At 37.5% G+C, this 16,932-nt stretch overlaps 1 protein-coding gene across 2 annotated transcripts; it reads left to right on the top strand.

The window, feature by feature from the left end:
- Window positions 1–1,613: 1,613 nt before the first annotated feature.
- LOC149012693 (putative disease resistance protein At4g19050) lies at window positions 1,614–8,795 on the top strand. Of its 2 annotated transcripts, XM_089159676.1 has the most exons (4): window positions 1,614–2,361; window positions 3,118–3,754; window positions 4,537–7,440; window positions 8,325–8,795. In XM_089159676.1, exon 3 carries the CDS (start codon window positions 5,209–5,211, stop codon window positions 7,243–7,245), a length of 2,037 nt encoding a protein of 678 aa, XP_089015802.1. In that variant the 5' UTR covers window positions 1,614–2,361; window positions 3,118–3,754; window positions 4,537–5,208; the 3' UTR covers window positions 7,246–7,440; window positions 8,325–8,795. The 2 variants fall into 2 exon arrangements, with proteins under 2 accessions (XP_089015802.1, XP_089015803.1); XM_089159677.1 differs by having other exon boundaries at window positions 1,614–3,754; window positions 8,380–8,795.
- The last annotated feature ends 8,137 nt before the right edge of the window (window positions 8,796–16,932 follow it).

Raw genomic sequence — 16,932 nt, 5'->3', positions numbered from 1 at the left:
AAATGCATTTATTGTAGTTAGTAATATTAAAAATTTTGTTCTTTATAAAATTGTAATTTTTAGGTGCAAAGCCAAAAATGAAGTTGACCAACTTCCTACTATAGTGTGGGTCTACTTTCCCCATTGTATTCCCATACTGCTTAGCACTAATGACATTTGTATAGGGTTGATTAGTGTGGTAATAAAATTTAGTGACCAAGAAGTCCACTTTTGTGTTATTCTCATATCTTTCTATTATATATTAGGAGGAAGGCATACTAAGTAGTCCACTTTTGATTTTTATTATCAAAAAATGAGAGGTAGGTCCTCTCTAAATTTATGGTGGACAGAGGTGTTAATGGGGTGGGATGGGTTGGGTCAGCCTTGAATCTTAACTCGGCCTTAAACAAACATTGAAATTAAAACCCAAGCCCAATCTAATCAGTTCAGGATTTAAAAATATCCAATCCTAACCTAACCTTGACAGGGCCTAATCCAAGCCAACCCAACCCAACCCATCCTGATTAACCTTCATAGGGCTAGGTCCTGAGATTAATCAATCCCAACCTGTTGTTTTGAGAAGTGATTGTTTTAGGGTTTTACCAATTACCAATTACCAAGGGAGCAATGATGCATTAATGTTGTTTTTTAAGTACAACTTTATCTAAATTAAACTAACATAGGGTCAGGTTGGCCCAAGGACCAAACCCAAACCCGACCCTGTCAAGGTTGCTTATTTTGTAATCCAAGCCAGCCCTTCAAGTTGAAAAATCGAGCTGAGATCGAGTAGGGCTCATGCGGGTTTGAGCACCAACCTTTACTCTTTTTTGGTAAATTACATATAAATCCTCTATGTTTGTAATCAATTACATTTATTATTATTGAAGAAAAAAATCAAATTACAAATAAATACCTCTTTACTGTCAAATATATTCATTTATAACTTTTAATTTTTAATAAGACATCTGTAATTAAAAAAAAGTTTTCAACAATATTAAATACAAGCACGTAAGATTTATATATAAAATTTTTTTTTGAATGGGACCCATCAAGGTTTAGGATCCCAACTCTTACGGTCTTACCAATCACTTCACACCCAAAATTTTCTGTTGCATCGTAATTATTTTTCTCGTTTAAAACAAGAATAACATCTTTAGAGTTCAGTTCTTCCATCCTTGATATTTTGCAGGTACTAGATATAATAATGAACTCTGACAAACAGTTGTCCTTTGCTTAGGAGATTTTGCTCTGTAAGGTCCTCAAATCGAAATTTTTATTATCAGCAATTGCCGTCTGCAGAACAATCATTAATCATATTTGTAATTTAGTTTTGAGACATATAATGGTTTGTTTATAAATTCTTTGTCAAAAAGCTGAATTTTTTTTTTTGACAACATTTGATTAGGTTTGTAAGCATGACAGCGTAAAAGCTTGTTTAAGTTTAGCTTTTCAATCCAATTGATGATAGTACCGAACATTTGCCTAGACAAAGTGAAAAGTAGATTTTAGGGATGGAATCATGGAAGGGCAAGCAATTGTTACAAGTTGGAAAAGTGAGCAAGCCAATCACAGCTTTGCATTTATTGGTGGCCAGCAAGCTCCATAGAACAGGTTAAAAAAATGGATGAGAAGAACAGAGGAGGAAAAATGATGATGTTTGCAAGCCCAAGAAGGGGAACTGGGTTTTTGAAGACTAATGTTAATAAAGCGTTTTATGTTATCTGGTATGTAGAACAGAGCACGGTAGCTTCAAAACGAGTGATTTCTTGAGGTTAAAATTCAGAAAGCTGATGGGTCATTGACATAGTCGCTTTTATCTTCGCCGGGTAGACTTAGAATCAGTCCACAAATTCAATTTCTAGTGTATGAATGTAAATTGGTCATGTTGAATCGACTGAAATCGGAGTTCAACATTGCTGACTCCCATAAGTCTGCACATTTGACAATCGGATTTCCAATTTTTAAAACCATGGTTTGGTTGCATTTCGCTTTCAAAGGTTTCTTCTCGGAGAAGGAAAGGAAAAGAAAATTCAAGGTCTTTAGTTTGATTACTGGTAGCACAGACTGGTTGACTTGGAGAAATCACAAAGCAAGTATTTTTTTTTCCAGGAATTTTCTCGCAGTATTTTCTCTAATGGGTGTCTGCCGCATGGAGAGAGATTGGGTTTCCTTTTCTTCTTTTATTTATACCTCCAGGCATGTTTGTTGTTAGCTTCTTGTCAAAGACGCAAGAGCTGCTGATGGTTTGATCAGACTGAAGTTAGAGATGCTTTAAAAAAGCTTTCCCTGATTCTTCTGCTAATTATTCCTGCTGGTTTCACACAAGGACACAACTGTAGAAGTTCTTCAAATCCTCAGAGAATCTTTCGCAGAAAAGCACAAGTAAGATCTTTAATTATGGATTAAGAAAGTTCTATAATAGTGCTGTCCATTTTTTTATTAGTTAATTAAAGTTACTTTATGCATTGTTTTCAATACCATATAATAATTATGTCATGAAGCTGCTTTGCTCTTGATTACATAAAATTGAAACAACCTCGCATGAGGCTCCTGCTTCTAATGGAGGAGTCTCAGAGGGTTATAATGTATCAGCCACAGCCCCCACTAATTTCTCAGTTGCTAATGGAAGTAAGTGTGAATTGTCTTATTTCTCAAGTATCCAAGAGGCCATGATTTCATTTCTAGCTATGTTTTTGTATTTGAAAAATGCAGGTGGTAAAAGAGGATCTCACCCTTATCTTGCCAATGAAGTTTTAGCCCTTAACGAGTATGTAATAAGAGGCAAAACATGTTTCATGACTTCAATCATGTGATCACCTTGGATACAATGGTGGAAATTAGTAGTAATGAATTAGATGAAAATGCTGAAATTGTTTATCATATGAATCCACCAACATGATTGTCAAGGATAAATAAAGGCTATAATTTTTGCAGACATTATTCTAATGCAGTGTCTCATACTTGGTTTTCCTTTATTCTTTTTTGCTTGCAAATAGGAGGTTTTGCTATCTCAGATTCTCAAATGTAATGTTTATTATCAGTAATTGTCAAGAGTCTTATTTGCAAGGTTTTCTTTTGGTGAAATTTATTTTTGGTTTACTCACAAACTTGTTTATTAAAGACTAATTTTTGTTAAAGTTGGCTTTCACAATCGAGTTACTACTAGGGCTGCATTGCGAGTGAACCAAAGTGATGAGTCAGAACATTCATGCCACTCTAGACAAAGAGAACAGACAGCGAGTAATTGAATGGCTCCAAGATGGATCTGTTTACTTTATAGTCCTTAAAGGGGATCTCAAGAAAGTGAGAACATGGACATCATGGACTCTACATGATCGTACATCCAGGAGGATATCATCCTATCTAGTTCTTTGGGTTAATGTAGGTGGTTGTAGTATCAGAGAGATGCAGCTCCAAATTCTGCAACAATTGGGGGTGCTTCCAGGAACAACAGGTAATGAAGAGGAAGAGAGTGTGGCAACCTTAAGAAGAAAGATCTGCAAATCACTTGACCATAAATGTTTCTTGCTAATTCTAGAGGACATTCAGAGTCCTCACCAATTTCCTTTGCATGATGCCTTTGGATACCCACCTGGGTCGATATTCAAAGTGTTATTTCTTACTTCACAATGGGATAGTCCTGTTTCTATATCTGCTTCATACATAAGGTTCCTTGACCTTGATTACTTAACCATTGATGACAAAGAAGACCCACCAGAAGTTCTCATTGATCCATCACAAGAGATTGCAAACTCGACAGAGAGAAACAGTCAAGGTACTTGTTCTTTCCCCTTCTATTTCAAGAACATTTTTCATTGAGTTGTGTTGTGGAAGGATTAATTTTGATTAATTAGGTAGATGGGAACTGGTTCAGTTGCAACTGGATTGGATGGAGCAAATTGATCCAATCCACATGCATTCATTGAAAAGGGGGCATGGTTTGGGTAGAATTGTGAAATTGAAGTGAAGGAACATGTATTCTCAAACTTAATCTGCAAAATATGTTTTCACTGCATTATGCATGTACCTACACACATAAAGTTCAGTGTGTTGTGCATAAATTATATACTTATGGGATCAATGTACAATGGTGTGAGTGTTTATACAGTTACATCGTTACTTAATGGAAACAGCCTTGTTAGAAAGATCTTAAGAGTCAAAATTTCTGTACTCTTTCAGAAACTGAATTCTTGCAAGACTGGTTTAGTTTCGGTTCTGACTTGAGTAAGTTGTCAGGATTTTAGCAAGTTTCTAATGAGTCATTTCCAGGAGACCCATTCCATTTCAGGTCTATTTTGGATGATCCATAGGAAGTCAGAAGTTTGTTTAATTAAGATAATGTTCCAATGAGTTATCTAAATGATATAATGTCATTTGTTGAAGTGACTAGATTATAGAATCTGTAGATTTTCAAGTACCCAAAATTAGAGCATATGAGAAGGAACGTCTAGGTTACACAATTTCACTCTTACTTTCCTGTTAAAAATAGTACTTTTCATGAGCTTTTTGTTGAGAAGATTTAGCCAAACGATGATTTTTAAATTTTTTTTCTTACAGGATTGACGAGGAAAGAGAAGAAGAAGATACATGAACAAGATGGAACACCTTTTTATGAAGCATGGAACTTGTTCCTTCAAAATATTGGAGAAGCAGTAAATTGTCTGGAGATCCGTCCATTGGCTGGAGCAATTGTGTTGCAGTGTCTTGGGAACACTTCAGAAATTTGTTGGGCAGCAGCAGCTCTTAGAAATCCCAGAGGTTACACTATTAAAATATTGACTGCAGCATTGGAGAAAGCCAGAGAAACAGGACAGAGACTTGGTGTTTTCAATATACTTGACGAACTCTGCTACAAGATGTTACCAAGTAAGGCTATTAAAAATTGCTTCTTGTATTGCACTCTTTACCCAGAGAATCATGAAATAAATGTGAAAGAGCTCATAACATCTTGGGTAATGGAAGGATTTCTTGAGGGGTTTAATTGTTTGGAGGAGGCATATGAGGAAGGGCTTCGTGTACTGATGCAGCTCATTGATCACCATCTTCTAGACAAAAGAGGCAGTCACCATGTTAAGCTGCCTCTGTTCATCAGAAGGGATCTGACTTATTTTTCATAACAGCAAGAATTATGTTACCAAAGGAAAATCTGTTAGAATCTTCACAAGAGCTGGTTTGAGGTCAACAGTTCCAAACATATTTGACAAGGATAGCCTAGAAAAGATCTATCTGATGGATGAGAAATTTCAAATGAGGTACCCTAGCATTCCAGAATTCCTAAAACCATCAACCTTGTTGCTCTATGGGAATGGAAGTCAAACCCTAGTTGAGTTTCCAAATACATTCATCAGGGAATTGCAGTCTCTCCAAGTTCTTGCACTTGTCCACATGGGAGTTAGATCGCTTCCCTCATTCCTTTGCAGTTTGCCAGAGCTTCGTGTACTTGTACTAAGAAAATTTTCCTCACTAGAAAAATTGAACCAAATGCCTCGATTCCCAAACCTTGCAGTCCTTAGCCTTTCAGGTGCCAGTTCATTGAAGGAAATCCCAGACGACTTTTTTCTGTCAATGTCTAACCTACAAATTGTTGACCTTTCTGATACTCAGATAGAATCTCTACCATTATCTATTTCCCAACTTTTTAGCCTTCGCAATCTCATCCTGAGAGGATGTTCACGATTGAGATTTCTGCCACAGCTTAAGTACCTAACAGCCCTGGAGGTGCTTGATCTTTCAAATGCATCCTGTTTACATAATATCGATAACCTTGGTTCAAAGAACTCACTGCATCTGGTTGACTTTTCCAGAACCTTGATTCAACAATTTCCAACCTTGTATAACCTTTCATGCATTAAATTCCTCCAATTAAAGGGCTGTCCAAACTTAGAAGAGTTTCCAGCACTGGATAAATTTCACAATCTGGAGCTGCTTGATTTCTCAGGTGCTTCTAATTTCAAGGGATTTATAAATGCAGATTTTGAACGAATGGATAATCTGAAGAAGCTTGACCTCTCAGGTACCCAGGTTATATGGCTACCTTGGATTTCCAAATGTTACAAACTCCAGAAGCTCCTACTGAGAAGCTGTTTGAAAATAGAAGCATTGCCAGAATTAACGACACTAAAGAAACTAGAGGTTCTTGATGTTTCAGGTTCAACCAGTTTGAGGCGACTCAAATATGAATCCATAGGAGAAAAGGATCACCTTCCAAAGCTTGATCTTTCTAGCGTTGCTGTTAAACAGTTACCTTCACTAGCCAAATGTAACAACCTTGTTAACCTCTTACTCAGCGGTTGCCCAAAGTTAGAGATTTTGCCACACTTAGAAGCAATTTCCACACTTGAGATACATGATCTTTCAGGATCTATTGCGTTTAAGGAATTTCAAGATGGATCATTTGGAGAGTTGAATTCCTTCAGAATTCTTGACCTCTCAGGGACCCAAGTCATGGACTTGCAAATCCTTTCTAAATGCAGAAGCCTTCGTCAGCTTTTACTTTGTGGTTGTTCTAAATTGAAGAAGTTACCGGACCTGGAGGCACTTAGAAAACTTGAGGTCCTTGATCTTTCAGGTTCTAACAACTTCAGGGGATTCCAAGATGAAACATTTGGACAAAAAGATAACTTACAAATACTCAACCTCTCTGCAACACAGGTTGCACAATTACCGTCCATTTCCAAATTTACTGGTCTCCATCATCTTGTGCTAAGAGATTGTTCAAAAATAGGGAGCTTGCCAAACTTGGAAGCACTTACAAAACTAGAGTTACTTGATCTTTCAAGAACCCAGATTGCACAAGTGCCATTACTATGCAGATCTAGTGGCCTCCGTCAACTCTTGTTACAAGGCTGTTCAAAATTAGTGGCGCTATCACCAGTGGAAGGACTTAACACACTTGAGGTTTTTGATGTATCTGGTGCTACTGCCTTGACAGAAATTCCCGATGGATATTTTGAGGGTATGGATCAACTTAAAGTACTCAACGTCTCTGGACTCCTGATCAAACAGTTGCCATCATCAATTTCCAGTCTCAGAAACCTTAATCAGCTGTTATTAAGAGGTTGTTCAAACTTAGAGATGCTGCCTTGTCTAGAAGCACTGAAAGGACTAGAGGTTCTTGATCTTTTGGGCACAATAGTCAAAAGATTCCCCATTGGTTTCAGCAAATCAGCTCATCTAAAGCGTTTATACATGCTTAACATGATGCGCCAGCATGGGCTTGATAATGAGGATGTTATGCAGGTTCTTAGAGATCTCAAATGTATCTGAAATTGCCAGATTAACATCCCAACCTATGGAGACTGTTTTCTGCTATAAAGAAGATAATTCAGCTGGGGATTAATTACTGTTTACACTTTGAGCTGAGGAGCTTGCAAACCTCAAACACTAAAGATCCTGCTTCTGCAAACAACTGGGGATTCAAAGCAACTCACAGCCAATGTATGCATTTACACTTTCTCACAGGTACATGTCAGAAACCTATGGTCCAATGAACATGAAACTCACTTTAGAATTTCTGCACAGATCATGGAAACTCTTATATGTTTTTTGAACTTTCGAAAACTTATTGAATAATTTATATTGATTTAGATATCTAGTTGGTTGAAATGGAAATAGGCTATTGGTAACATGTGAGTCTTGCTAACTTCTCCATTCTTATTCTCTCCACTTTACAAGTTTCTTTAAGTTTATTTACTCGAAATTTTTTCTTTAAAGTGGATGGTGGGGCATTATAAAAGTCAATGAGAAATATAAATGGAATGAAAATAAAGATTAAAGTCAATAAAGCCAAAGAAGATTCCTTTCATTATGAACCTTTTTCCATTCATTTCCAGCAAAAGGATTAAGTTTTCCTTTTCATATTACTTGGCAGCTCTCTCAAGAAAGCATTGGTTTATTCTGTCATTAAGGGATATAATTATGATGGTTCAAAATTTCTGGTTAAACCACTAAACCGGTTTGATCAGGGCCAATTTCAAAACATCTATATTTTTCTCTAGGAGGTTTATTTAGTCAACCTGAGTAGATCTAATCACATTTCTAATGGTAAATGTTGGGTTAATTGAAAGTATTAATCAGAAAAGACGACTGAACCAGGCAATAATCCCATGCCGGTTCATTTAAAACTGGACCCAATTAACTTTAAGCTACTCGTTCTCATTGTAGCAGTTGGAATTTCATTCCTCTAAGTCTACTTGCATTAAACACATGGTTTCTTCGTTATTAAGAAAATATTAACACACTAAAACCACTTCATATATCAAAACCCAAAGGCTATATATACTCTCTGGTTGGTCTATTTGTTTCTCAAGTTCTAAGAACCAGTTTGTCTTCTGTATCTGAACCAGTTGCAACTCATCAATATCCTTTGTGTTTATGGGTGATATCATGGCTCATCCGAAGGGTAGGGGAGAAGCTCAAGCTCATCAGAAGGGTAGGAGAGAAGCTCAAGCTCATCAGAAGGGTAGGAGAGAAGCTGATCAAGAGAGATCTTCTCATGGTGGCTGGAAGGTAATACATATTGAGGGTGACGATTCCATGACGAAACCTCCAGTTATGATAGAAATTGTGGGGGGAGATGATGTCAATGACTTGGCTGAAACTTTCATCAGGGGCGTCCGTAAGCGGTTAGAACACCAGAGGGAGGAGTTGATAGTGAAGAAAGCAGCAAGAAATTAAATTATTTGCTGGCAAGGTTTGATGATTAGATTATGTTAGATTGATAACACATGATTTAATCTGTATCCGTAATATTGAGAAGGATAATCTTTGATCTTTTGTGTACCTATATATCCTTGTACTCTTAGTTGTATCTTATAATAACATCTGTTATACAGAAAGGTCTCTTTCTCCATCTTTCTCTATCTCTCTTTGGAAGAGCCAAAAAAAGTATATCTAAAAGCTATTGAAAGAAGATTTGAATTTGATGTAAATGGAGCATTAGATAGTCAGTTTTGGTGGCCAGATCTAAAAGCTATAGTTGTTTGTTTTTTCATCAAGTGGGTGGAATGGGGTTGGGTTGAGCTTTTTAAAACTTGTCCAATTTTGAGCCAAAAATGCCAAACCTGCTCCAGTTTGTGATACAAGATTTCAAAACTTTTGACCTGAGCTTTATTGGAGCTGAGATAGGTTGTGTGGCTTCGGGCCAAAATGGCCTAACCTTGTCTAACAAAGTAAGCTAGTTAAGATCTGTTTAGATGATAAAGGAAGTAAGCTCTGTGGAGAATCCAAAATGAAAATGAAAAAGTTAGAGAATATACTTTTAGGGACCACGATGATCCCTTTGCTGGTGCTTTCTAAGTTTCAACATCTGTTTTTGGGTGTTCATAGATACTGACTTTGCATCAGATTTTTCAACTCTCCCTCTCCAGTTTCTAAAGGCAATAGACATAGTGGTTGGTTCCAAGTTTCACTCGTCAAAAATGGCTGTCTTTGAATTACTTAAATGCAGATGGTTGTTTTCTACTCTCTTTTGCATTTTCATTGTGTAGCTTTACCATTGCATTTAAAACCTATTCTAATTCTCTATCAGATTTTGATAGTTTTGCCTGAACCCGGCCGATTCCAGTTGATGGGCTATCATGTTTCTTCCCTTTACAAATTCTTTTTGTTTGATTTTCTACAAATGTCCCCTAAAGAAAGGTGAAAATCTGAAAAAGGCAGAAAACCAAGATAGTCAATAAAGCCAATGGAGATTCCTTTCATGAACCTTTCTCTGTCCATTTCCAAGCGAAAATAGAGTTCTCTTCCAAGCAAGCCTAGACTGAATCACCAGAATTGGTTGATCAAAGCCAATTTCTATTAATCTAAATTCAACTGTATTTCATGGCTCAAATGTAACCCGGGGTACTGGTTCTTTTACAAATGTAACCCAATTAAGGTTGCAACAGGGTCGGGTTGGGTTGAGTTTTCTAGAACCCTACTCTTGTTAAATACCTTAGCCTGACACAGACCTGTATCTGGGCCAAGTTAGGTTGAACCAAGTCAACCACTCAAAATTGCCATAATCTTGATGAGAACGAAAAACAATCCATAATTTCATATAGTTGCCTTACTTTTACCATGAATATCTGTAGAATAATAGAACTAGATCTATTGGATCAGACCAGGCTAAACACTGAACCCTATGCTAAACTTACTCCTATTCTAATGTCACCATCACCCAACCCTCTCCTATCCTTAGGGCCAGACTTTTGAAAAGATGCTTGGGTTTCATTTCACATTGCTTTGAAGTTAAAACTACTGGGTAAGTCAAATGACAATAGGCTATATATATGTAGTCCCTGAATGGTTTATTATTTATTTTCTCAACTAACGTACGTCTTCTGTTATGGGTGGAATCATGGGTCATACAGAGCTGATGAGAGGAGCTCAAGAAGGATTCTCTGATCATGGTGGCTGGAAAATTATCCATATCGAGGGTGAAGATGAAGATCCTGTGCAGAAACCATCAGTTGAGGTAGAAGCTCTGAGAGGAGAGGACATCAATGAATTGGCAGAAGCTTTCATCAGGCGATTCCATAAGAAGTTACAGAATCAGATAAGTGAAGAGTTGATGAAAGTGAAGAAATCCTGAAGAAAAATATTATTTAGTCTGTATAGTATTTGAGAAGGATAATATTAATTTGTTCTTTAGCTCCTGTTTCTTCATAGTTGCAGATATTTTACTCTAGCTACTTGTAGTCTTAATTCTCTCATTACACATTCGCCTCCATTTCTTGCTTGTGTTCTTAATTCTCTTATAGCAGTTGTTTTACCGAAGCTACCTCATCGGTCTGTATAAACTTTCCTTCTTTGTCTCTCATGAATCGAGTTCATTTTTTCCCCTGTATCATGAACATCAAGAAGGTTTTTTGGGTTTCTTCGTTTTTCATTTTTTTTGGGGTGGGGGGAGAGGAAGAGAGAGTTACGTAAATGAGAACTCTGAGAGACAGAGGGTTGCGTAAATCAGATTCTAAGAGACAGAATATGCCCAACGAGAGACATCATCTGTAAAGGGATGATCCCCGGCCCGGAACTTGGGGACTGGGGTAGGCAACAACCCATGGCTACAACAGCCATGGAGATCCTGTCCACCTAGCCTCCTCTTTGACCATCCTTTCACGATATATGAGTGTGGCCCCACACTGTCTTGTCTGATATGGGTCCATTTCTTCATGGAAGTGTGAGAGGATGCTCTGACAAACCCGTTTGGTGGAGATTTAAGACTCCCAAACTAGTGGGACCCACCGTTTATAAAATATATATCTCTTGTGTGGTTCTCGAATTGTGATAATCACATGTGGTGTTTTGAGATTCTAGAATCATAATATTTTTTTTTGGGTACAAAGGCGCTTTTTATATATAGGGATAGGGGTGATTCATATACTGGGAGTTGAAGCCCCTGATCTACTCTATGGCTTTGGATGTTCATCCATCATGACTACTCCTCCATTGGCTAGAATTATAATATTAGAAAAGAAAATCCTTCTCTGGTCACAGTAATGCATCTTTTATACCAAATGAAAGGCTGACATTAAAACCCTAATTTTAATTAAATTTTAAATTTTCAAAATAGCCCTTTAGGTTTTTTAGCTATTTATTTGATATATATTTATATATTGTGCTTCAAACAACAGATGATGTGCTTTTTTTTTCTTTTTTTTTTTTTTTGTGTAATTACATTCTGAGAGGGACCCTTGTCCTTCGCAAAGGTCGAACCCATGACCTCCCCACTGAGAAGTATGGATCTTATCACTCTACCAACCCTGAGAAGTATGGACAATAGATGATGTTTCCCCTATAATGTTCCCATTTTGTAATTATGACTTTTAGATCTCGAAAATATCATGTGTTGTAATTCAATAAAAATATTGGTACACAACTCCTAAAAGTATTTGGTATATATGTGTATTATTGTAGTACAAACAACAAATGATGTTTTTTTTTTTTTTATGGTAACATAGGCACATTTTAGATATAGGGAAATTGGAGATGGGATGTTACATATGTAGCCAGTAAGGATTGCAAACAACAACCGATGATGTTTTCCCTATAGTATTCACATTCTATAATTATGACCGTTAGATCTCGAAAATATTTGCAATCCAAGAAAGAAAGATCCTCCAATCTATGATTTGCATGCCTGAGAATGATTAAATGGGGGTGAAATTTCTACTTCTTACACAGGTAAGTGTATGCGAATAATCGACTACGCCACCTCTGATAGATTTTATATCTAATGCATTAATCCTGTCTTCATGTCTGGAGTAACATGAAAAAGGGACGTCTTGGCTTTTTTTCCATGGATTATGTGCTACTGTTTGGGTATTTACCAAGAAAAACCTTAAAAGTTCTGAATCTTAAAGCTAAGGTTATGTACATGGTCAAACAACAATATTGGTTTTCACTATAAGGAAGATGACAATAAGATATGCAGCCTTAATTCATGCTTTACAATCTGAAGACAAGAACACATCAACTAATAACAAAACAGAAACAAACCATGAATTCATAAAGTTACCAAATACCCCGGCCCCCAAAGCCCAGAGATGCATCTTTTAATACTTCAGGCCCAAAAACCATTCATTCCAAAAGCTTTTGGAATTCCATTTTTTTCCCCTTGGTACACAGGCAGGACTAGCAGCCCAGAGAAACAAAACTACATAGAGGTAGCAACCAGATCTGCCTAAAGAATCTCCATCCACCGATTGTCTGCAAGGTGACCAAGCTTCTCGAATGGCTCTACAAAATTCATTGAATATGCTTGCATTCTGAAATTGACCCTGAGACATTCGAACTTGAAAAAAATAATCTTCACTAATAGCAACCAAATATTCTATAGCAATAGCTGAGAAGTCGCAGAAGGGTGCCCTTTTTTCGGGTCATAATCAAACTAATCACAAGAATTGGGGGTCCACAAGCCAGGGGATGAGAGGGGGGGGGGGGGGGGAGGAAGTGGAGGGATGAAGGTTCAAACCTGATTGGAAAGAAAAAAAACTAAAAAATCAAACTACAATATTGACAATAATAATGGAAGCAAAATTAGTCTTCCCCTTCTTGAGTAAACCTTTTAGGAAAGAGACAAATACAAATTCTTTTGGACAATTTATCAAACAAAAACTGGGCAATATTTTTTTTCATCACAATTTAGCTGCAAATCGTATCACAAACACATCCACAATTTTACACACAATAACACAAACAATTTTTAACGTATACAATCTCTCCAATATGAAGAGGTACAACCATGAGACCGTACTATATCCAAAAATCCACTGATTACCAAATAAATGGGAATATAATAATTTTTTCTAGATAAAACTAGAGGCAAATATCAATATTCATCAAGAACAATAGTTCTCGATATACACCATCAATATATGAACTTTAGAATGAAGAAATCAAGAAAACTCAAATAGATTTTACCAAAACAAAGGCATAAGTTAGTGATAAGTATAACATAATAACCAATTGGGTTGAACCATGGTCGGTTCAATCGCCCCTGGTTAGGACCTATCCAGAGGTTAACCCATTGGAACCTTGAGCATGATGGAACTCAACGGATACAGGAAGGATCGTGATCCCACCAAGTTCGGGATAGACAATCGTGCCCCATATGGAAACCGCAACTAACCTAGATTAAGGAGATTAAACTCTACGATCGGACGGCTACACATAAGACTTTTGAGTTGATCCAATGGTTGGAAATGAGAGGTAAACCCTATATAAATCGAAGAATAACACGAAGAAAAGGTAACTTAATTGTTTTCCCTCGATCCATTGAATCTTTCAATCAAGCTCTGCAACTTGTTAGAGTTCATTGGTGGTGCATTTATTGACTTAACCATTAGAGGTGGCTTCCTGACCACTAAGTCGGCCCACATTAGACATTCGTTTTGGAGGAATCCAAAGGTTGAACAATTTTCAAACACATCATATATAAATCAAACTGACTTCAAGATTTGGATTTGAAGAACAAGAAACCATGAACTTGTCTAAAAGTCAATTTGATTGGATACCAAATGACTACCTAATGAAGAGTTGATCAAAACTAGATAGATCCTCTCAAAAATGAGATTTTCCCTCTTTCTTTTGTGTTTTGGGATTTTTTTGTTCATTCACATTTCCTTTGATAGGAAATAAGCAATTAGACTCTCTTTAAGTGTTAAAGAGAGACAAAATTGCCCTTCCATAAATCATGTGGACCAACTGTCAAGTAATGCGTCATCCTCCACATGGAAGGAAACCCCAATCCAACAAAACCCATGAACTCTTTGGTCTTACTGCTTTTACATAGGAGATTGCCACCATTCTCTCCAAGAAGCACGTCCATGTTGAAAGGAACTTCTTCTTCTTTTATTTATTTATTTATTGTGTTTGTGTGTAATAAGAAAAGATGAAATATTATTAATACGTGGAGCAAATGCAAGTTGTGCTTACAGGTTCAAAGGAGGTATGGGTGTGAAGTGCCCTATCAACCTCTTTCAAGAACCAAGAGAGGTTTGGTTATCTCAGTATTACTACATTTATTGATGATATTTGCTAGGTAATCTACTAAGTTTAGAGGCCATGGTTTATTTGGCTTTGGTAGCATATCAAATCCTCCTTGTATATTGCTCCAAATTAGCTCTATTTATATGTTGAGGTGATATACTTGATTGATGCCATAATTAAGACACTGCATTTATTCTTTTTTTTTCTTCGTATCTGAGGTTCATCCTGGCCAGCTTGCGCGTACCTTGATTACATCCTTTGGGGGGGGGGGGGGGGAGCTTTGTTGTCCGCATGGGTCGAACCCATGACCTCTCCATTGAGAAGTATGGATCTTACCTGTTGCGTCTTGACCTTCTTCGCGTCAAGGGGGTAGTTGAACGACCTCTTGAAGGCTTCTCCAATTGAATACGAGTAGGAGTGATGCCTGCACTCACAAAGGAAATTAGAGCGGCCCGACCTTGTGATGGTCGAGGGACTGCCTCCGACGCCCAAGTTAGTCTAGGCAACAATAGAAGGATTTGAGAGGGTTTTCAAAGTGTAGAGAATGATAGTAAGTTGAATCTCATACCTTGCCCATCTTAGGATGGATGCTATATAGTGGTTACCTAGAGGCGGCCCCTCCATCAATTTCACCCATTTAGTTGAAGAGTGGGCGAGTTGCCTTAGGAAGCACGTTCATTTCTTTAGTGGGATTAATGGAGCTGTTACTCCATCATCCACTTCCCCACATTTTGGAGTGGGTATGATGGGTGGTTATCTCTAACTGACCATTTTGACTTGGTCATCTTCAACGTTCCTCTTGGAATTAGCATTGAGCGTTCTCTCACTTCCCAAGCCTATCTCGAGTGAATATCGAGGGATCCCTTAGGGAAAGAGTTCTTCAACTCCCCGAGGGGGTGTGTGTAATTCTCCACAAAGGGTTATCCAATTTCTTGAGGGGGTGTAAAGGATTTCTCCCAAGGGGTTATCCAACTCCCTGAGGGGGTGTAGAGGATCCAAGGGGTTATCCAACTCTCCTAGGGGGTGTAGAGGATTCCTCCCAAGGGGTTATCCAACCCCCCGAGGGGGTGTAAAGGATTTCTCCCAATGGGTTATCCAACTCCCCGAGGGGGTGTGTGTTTCTCCCCAAGGGATTATCGGGTCGCATATCCTCCACAACATTACCACTCTACCAACCCTGCATTGATCTGCATCTATTTTTTTACTCCATTAGTTGCTTTCAAGGCCCCTGTTTAATAAGCAAAATTTCCCCATCCAGTGGAGGGGAAGTACCCCTACAAGCAAAAATATAGGAGAGTTAAAGTTAGTCATGGTTATTCTTTCTCTCCATCATTGCTTAAGAAACTGGAATCCTAGTTTTGTTAAAAAAAAAAAAAAAAAAAAAAAAAAAAATAAAAAAAAAAGAATGAATTTACCCATCCAGTGGAGTCTTACACACTAACTTGATGAAATACCCCTACAAGCAAATATATAGGAGAGTTAAAGTTGTCATATTTATTCTTTCACTCAATCATTGCTTATGAAACTGGAATCCTAGTTTTGTTTGAAAACAAACACTTTCTTCATAACGCTTTGAGTCTTGACCACGAAATATAGAAAAAACTCCTTTGGAAATATTTGTCAGTCGATTCCTTTCTTTGTTTACAGGCAAATGATTGGGATTGGCTCAATACTATAGAAATTCAACAAAGCATAAGATTCCTTTGATGAATTCCTATAAATAGAACTTCTTCTTCTTCTTCCCGATCCCTTCCTAGAAACTTACTTGGATGTTCTTAGCTTCCAAGTAATGGGTCATTCCATTCAGTCCATGACCATACAACTTCTGCACTTCAAAAGAATTTCAATTTCGATTAATCCAAATCCTATTGCGTATTGGGTCCAAGCCAAGTTTAGGGTTTCATCAGTATCAGTGGTCGATCTAATCAGAATATTAGAAACGAGACCAAATCATAACTTTGATAAAAACCCCTTCCTTTCAGACAAATTAGGCTTGCATTACAGAATTACATGCGTGTCTATATATATATACTACTCACTTGAGTTAATTGTTTTTCTTAAGTTCCAGTTAAGCAGTACCTCACCAATATCCACCAGAACTAATCAAATCAGTCTCTTATTATGGCAGATAACACGGCTAATCCAAATGCAAATGGGATCTTCTCGTGTTGACTTAACACTTTTTCAAGGCAATAAAGGACTTGGGGCTAACCCGGTGATGCTTTTTGGCACATTTCTTAAGGACTTAGCATTTTTTCAAGGCAATAAAGGACTCGGGGCTAACCCAGTCATGCTTTTTGGAACCTTTAAGGACTTAGAACTTTTTCAAAGCCAAGAAAGGACTCGGGGCTAACCCGGTCATGCCTTTTTGCACATTTCTTAAGGACTTAGCACTTTTTCAAGGCAATAAAGGACTCGGGCTAACCCGATCATACATTACGGCACCTTTCTTAAGGACTTATCACTTTTTTTTAAGGCCTT

Source organism: Hakea prostrata, chromosome 6 (assembly GCF_041222555.1).
Source record: "Hakea prostrata isolate BN-2017 chromosome 6, UWA_Hpros_2, whole genome shotgun sequence".
Lineage (NCBI taxonomy): Eukaryota > Viridiplantae > Streptophyta > Magnoliopsida > Proteales > Proteaceae > Hakea > Hakea prostrata.
The sequence above is the reverse complement of the archived record's forward strand: the minus strand, read 5'-3'. Positions and strand labels throughout refer to the sequence as shown.

Coding starts and splice junctions, on each gene's coding strand:
- LOC149012693 (XM_089159676.1), top strand. CDS start 5,209: ATGGATGAGAAATTTCAAATGAGGTACCCTAGCATTCCAGAATTCCTA.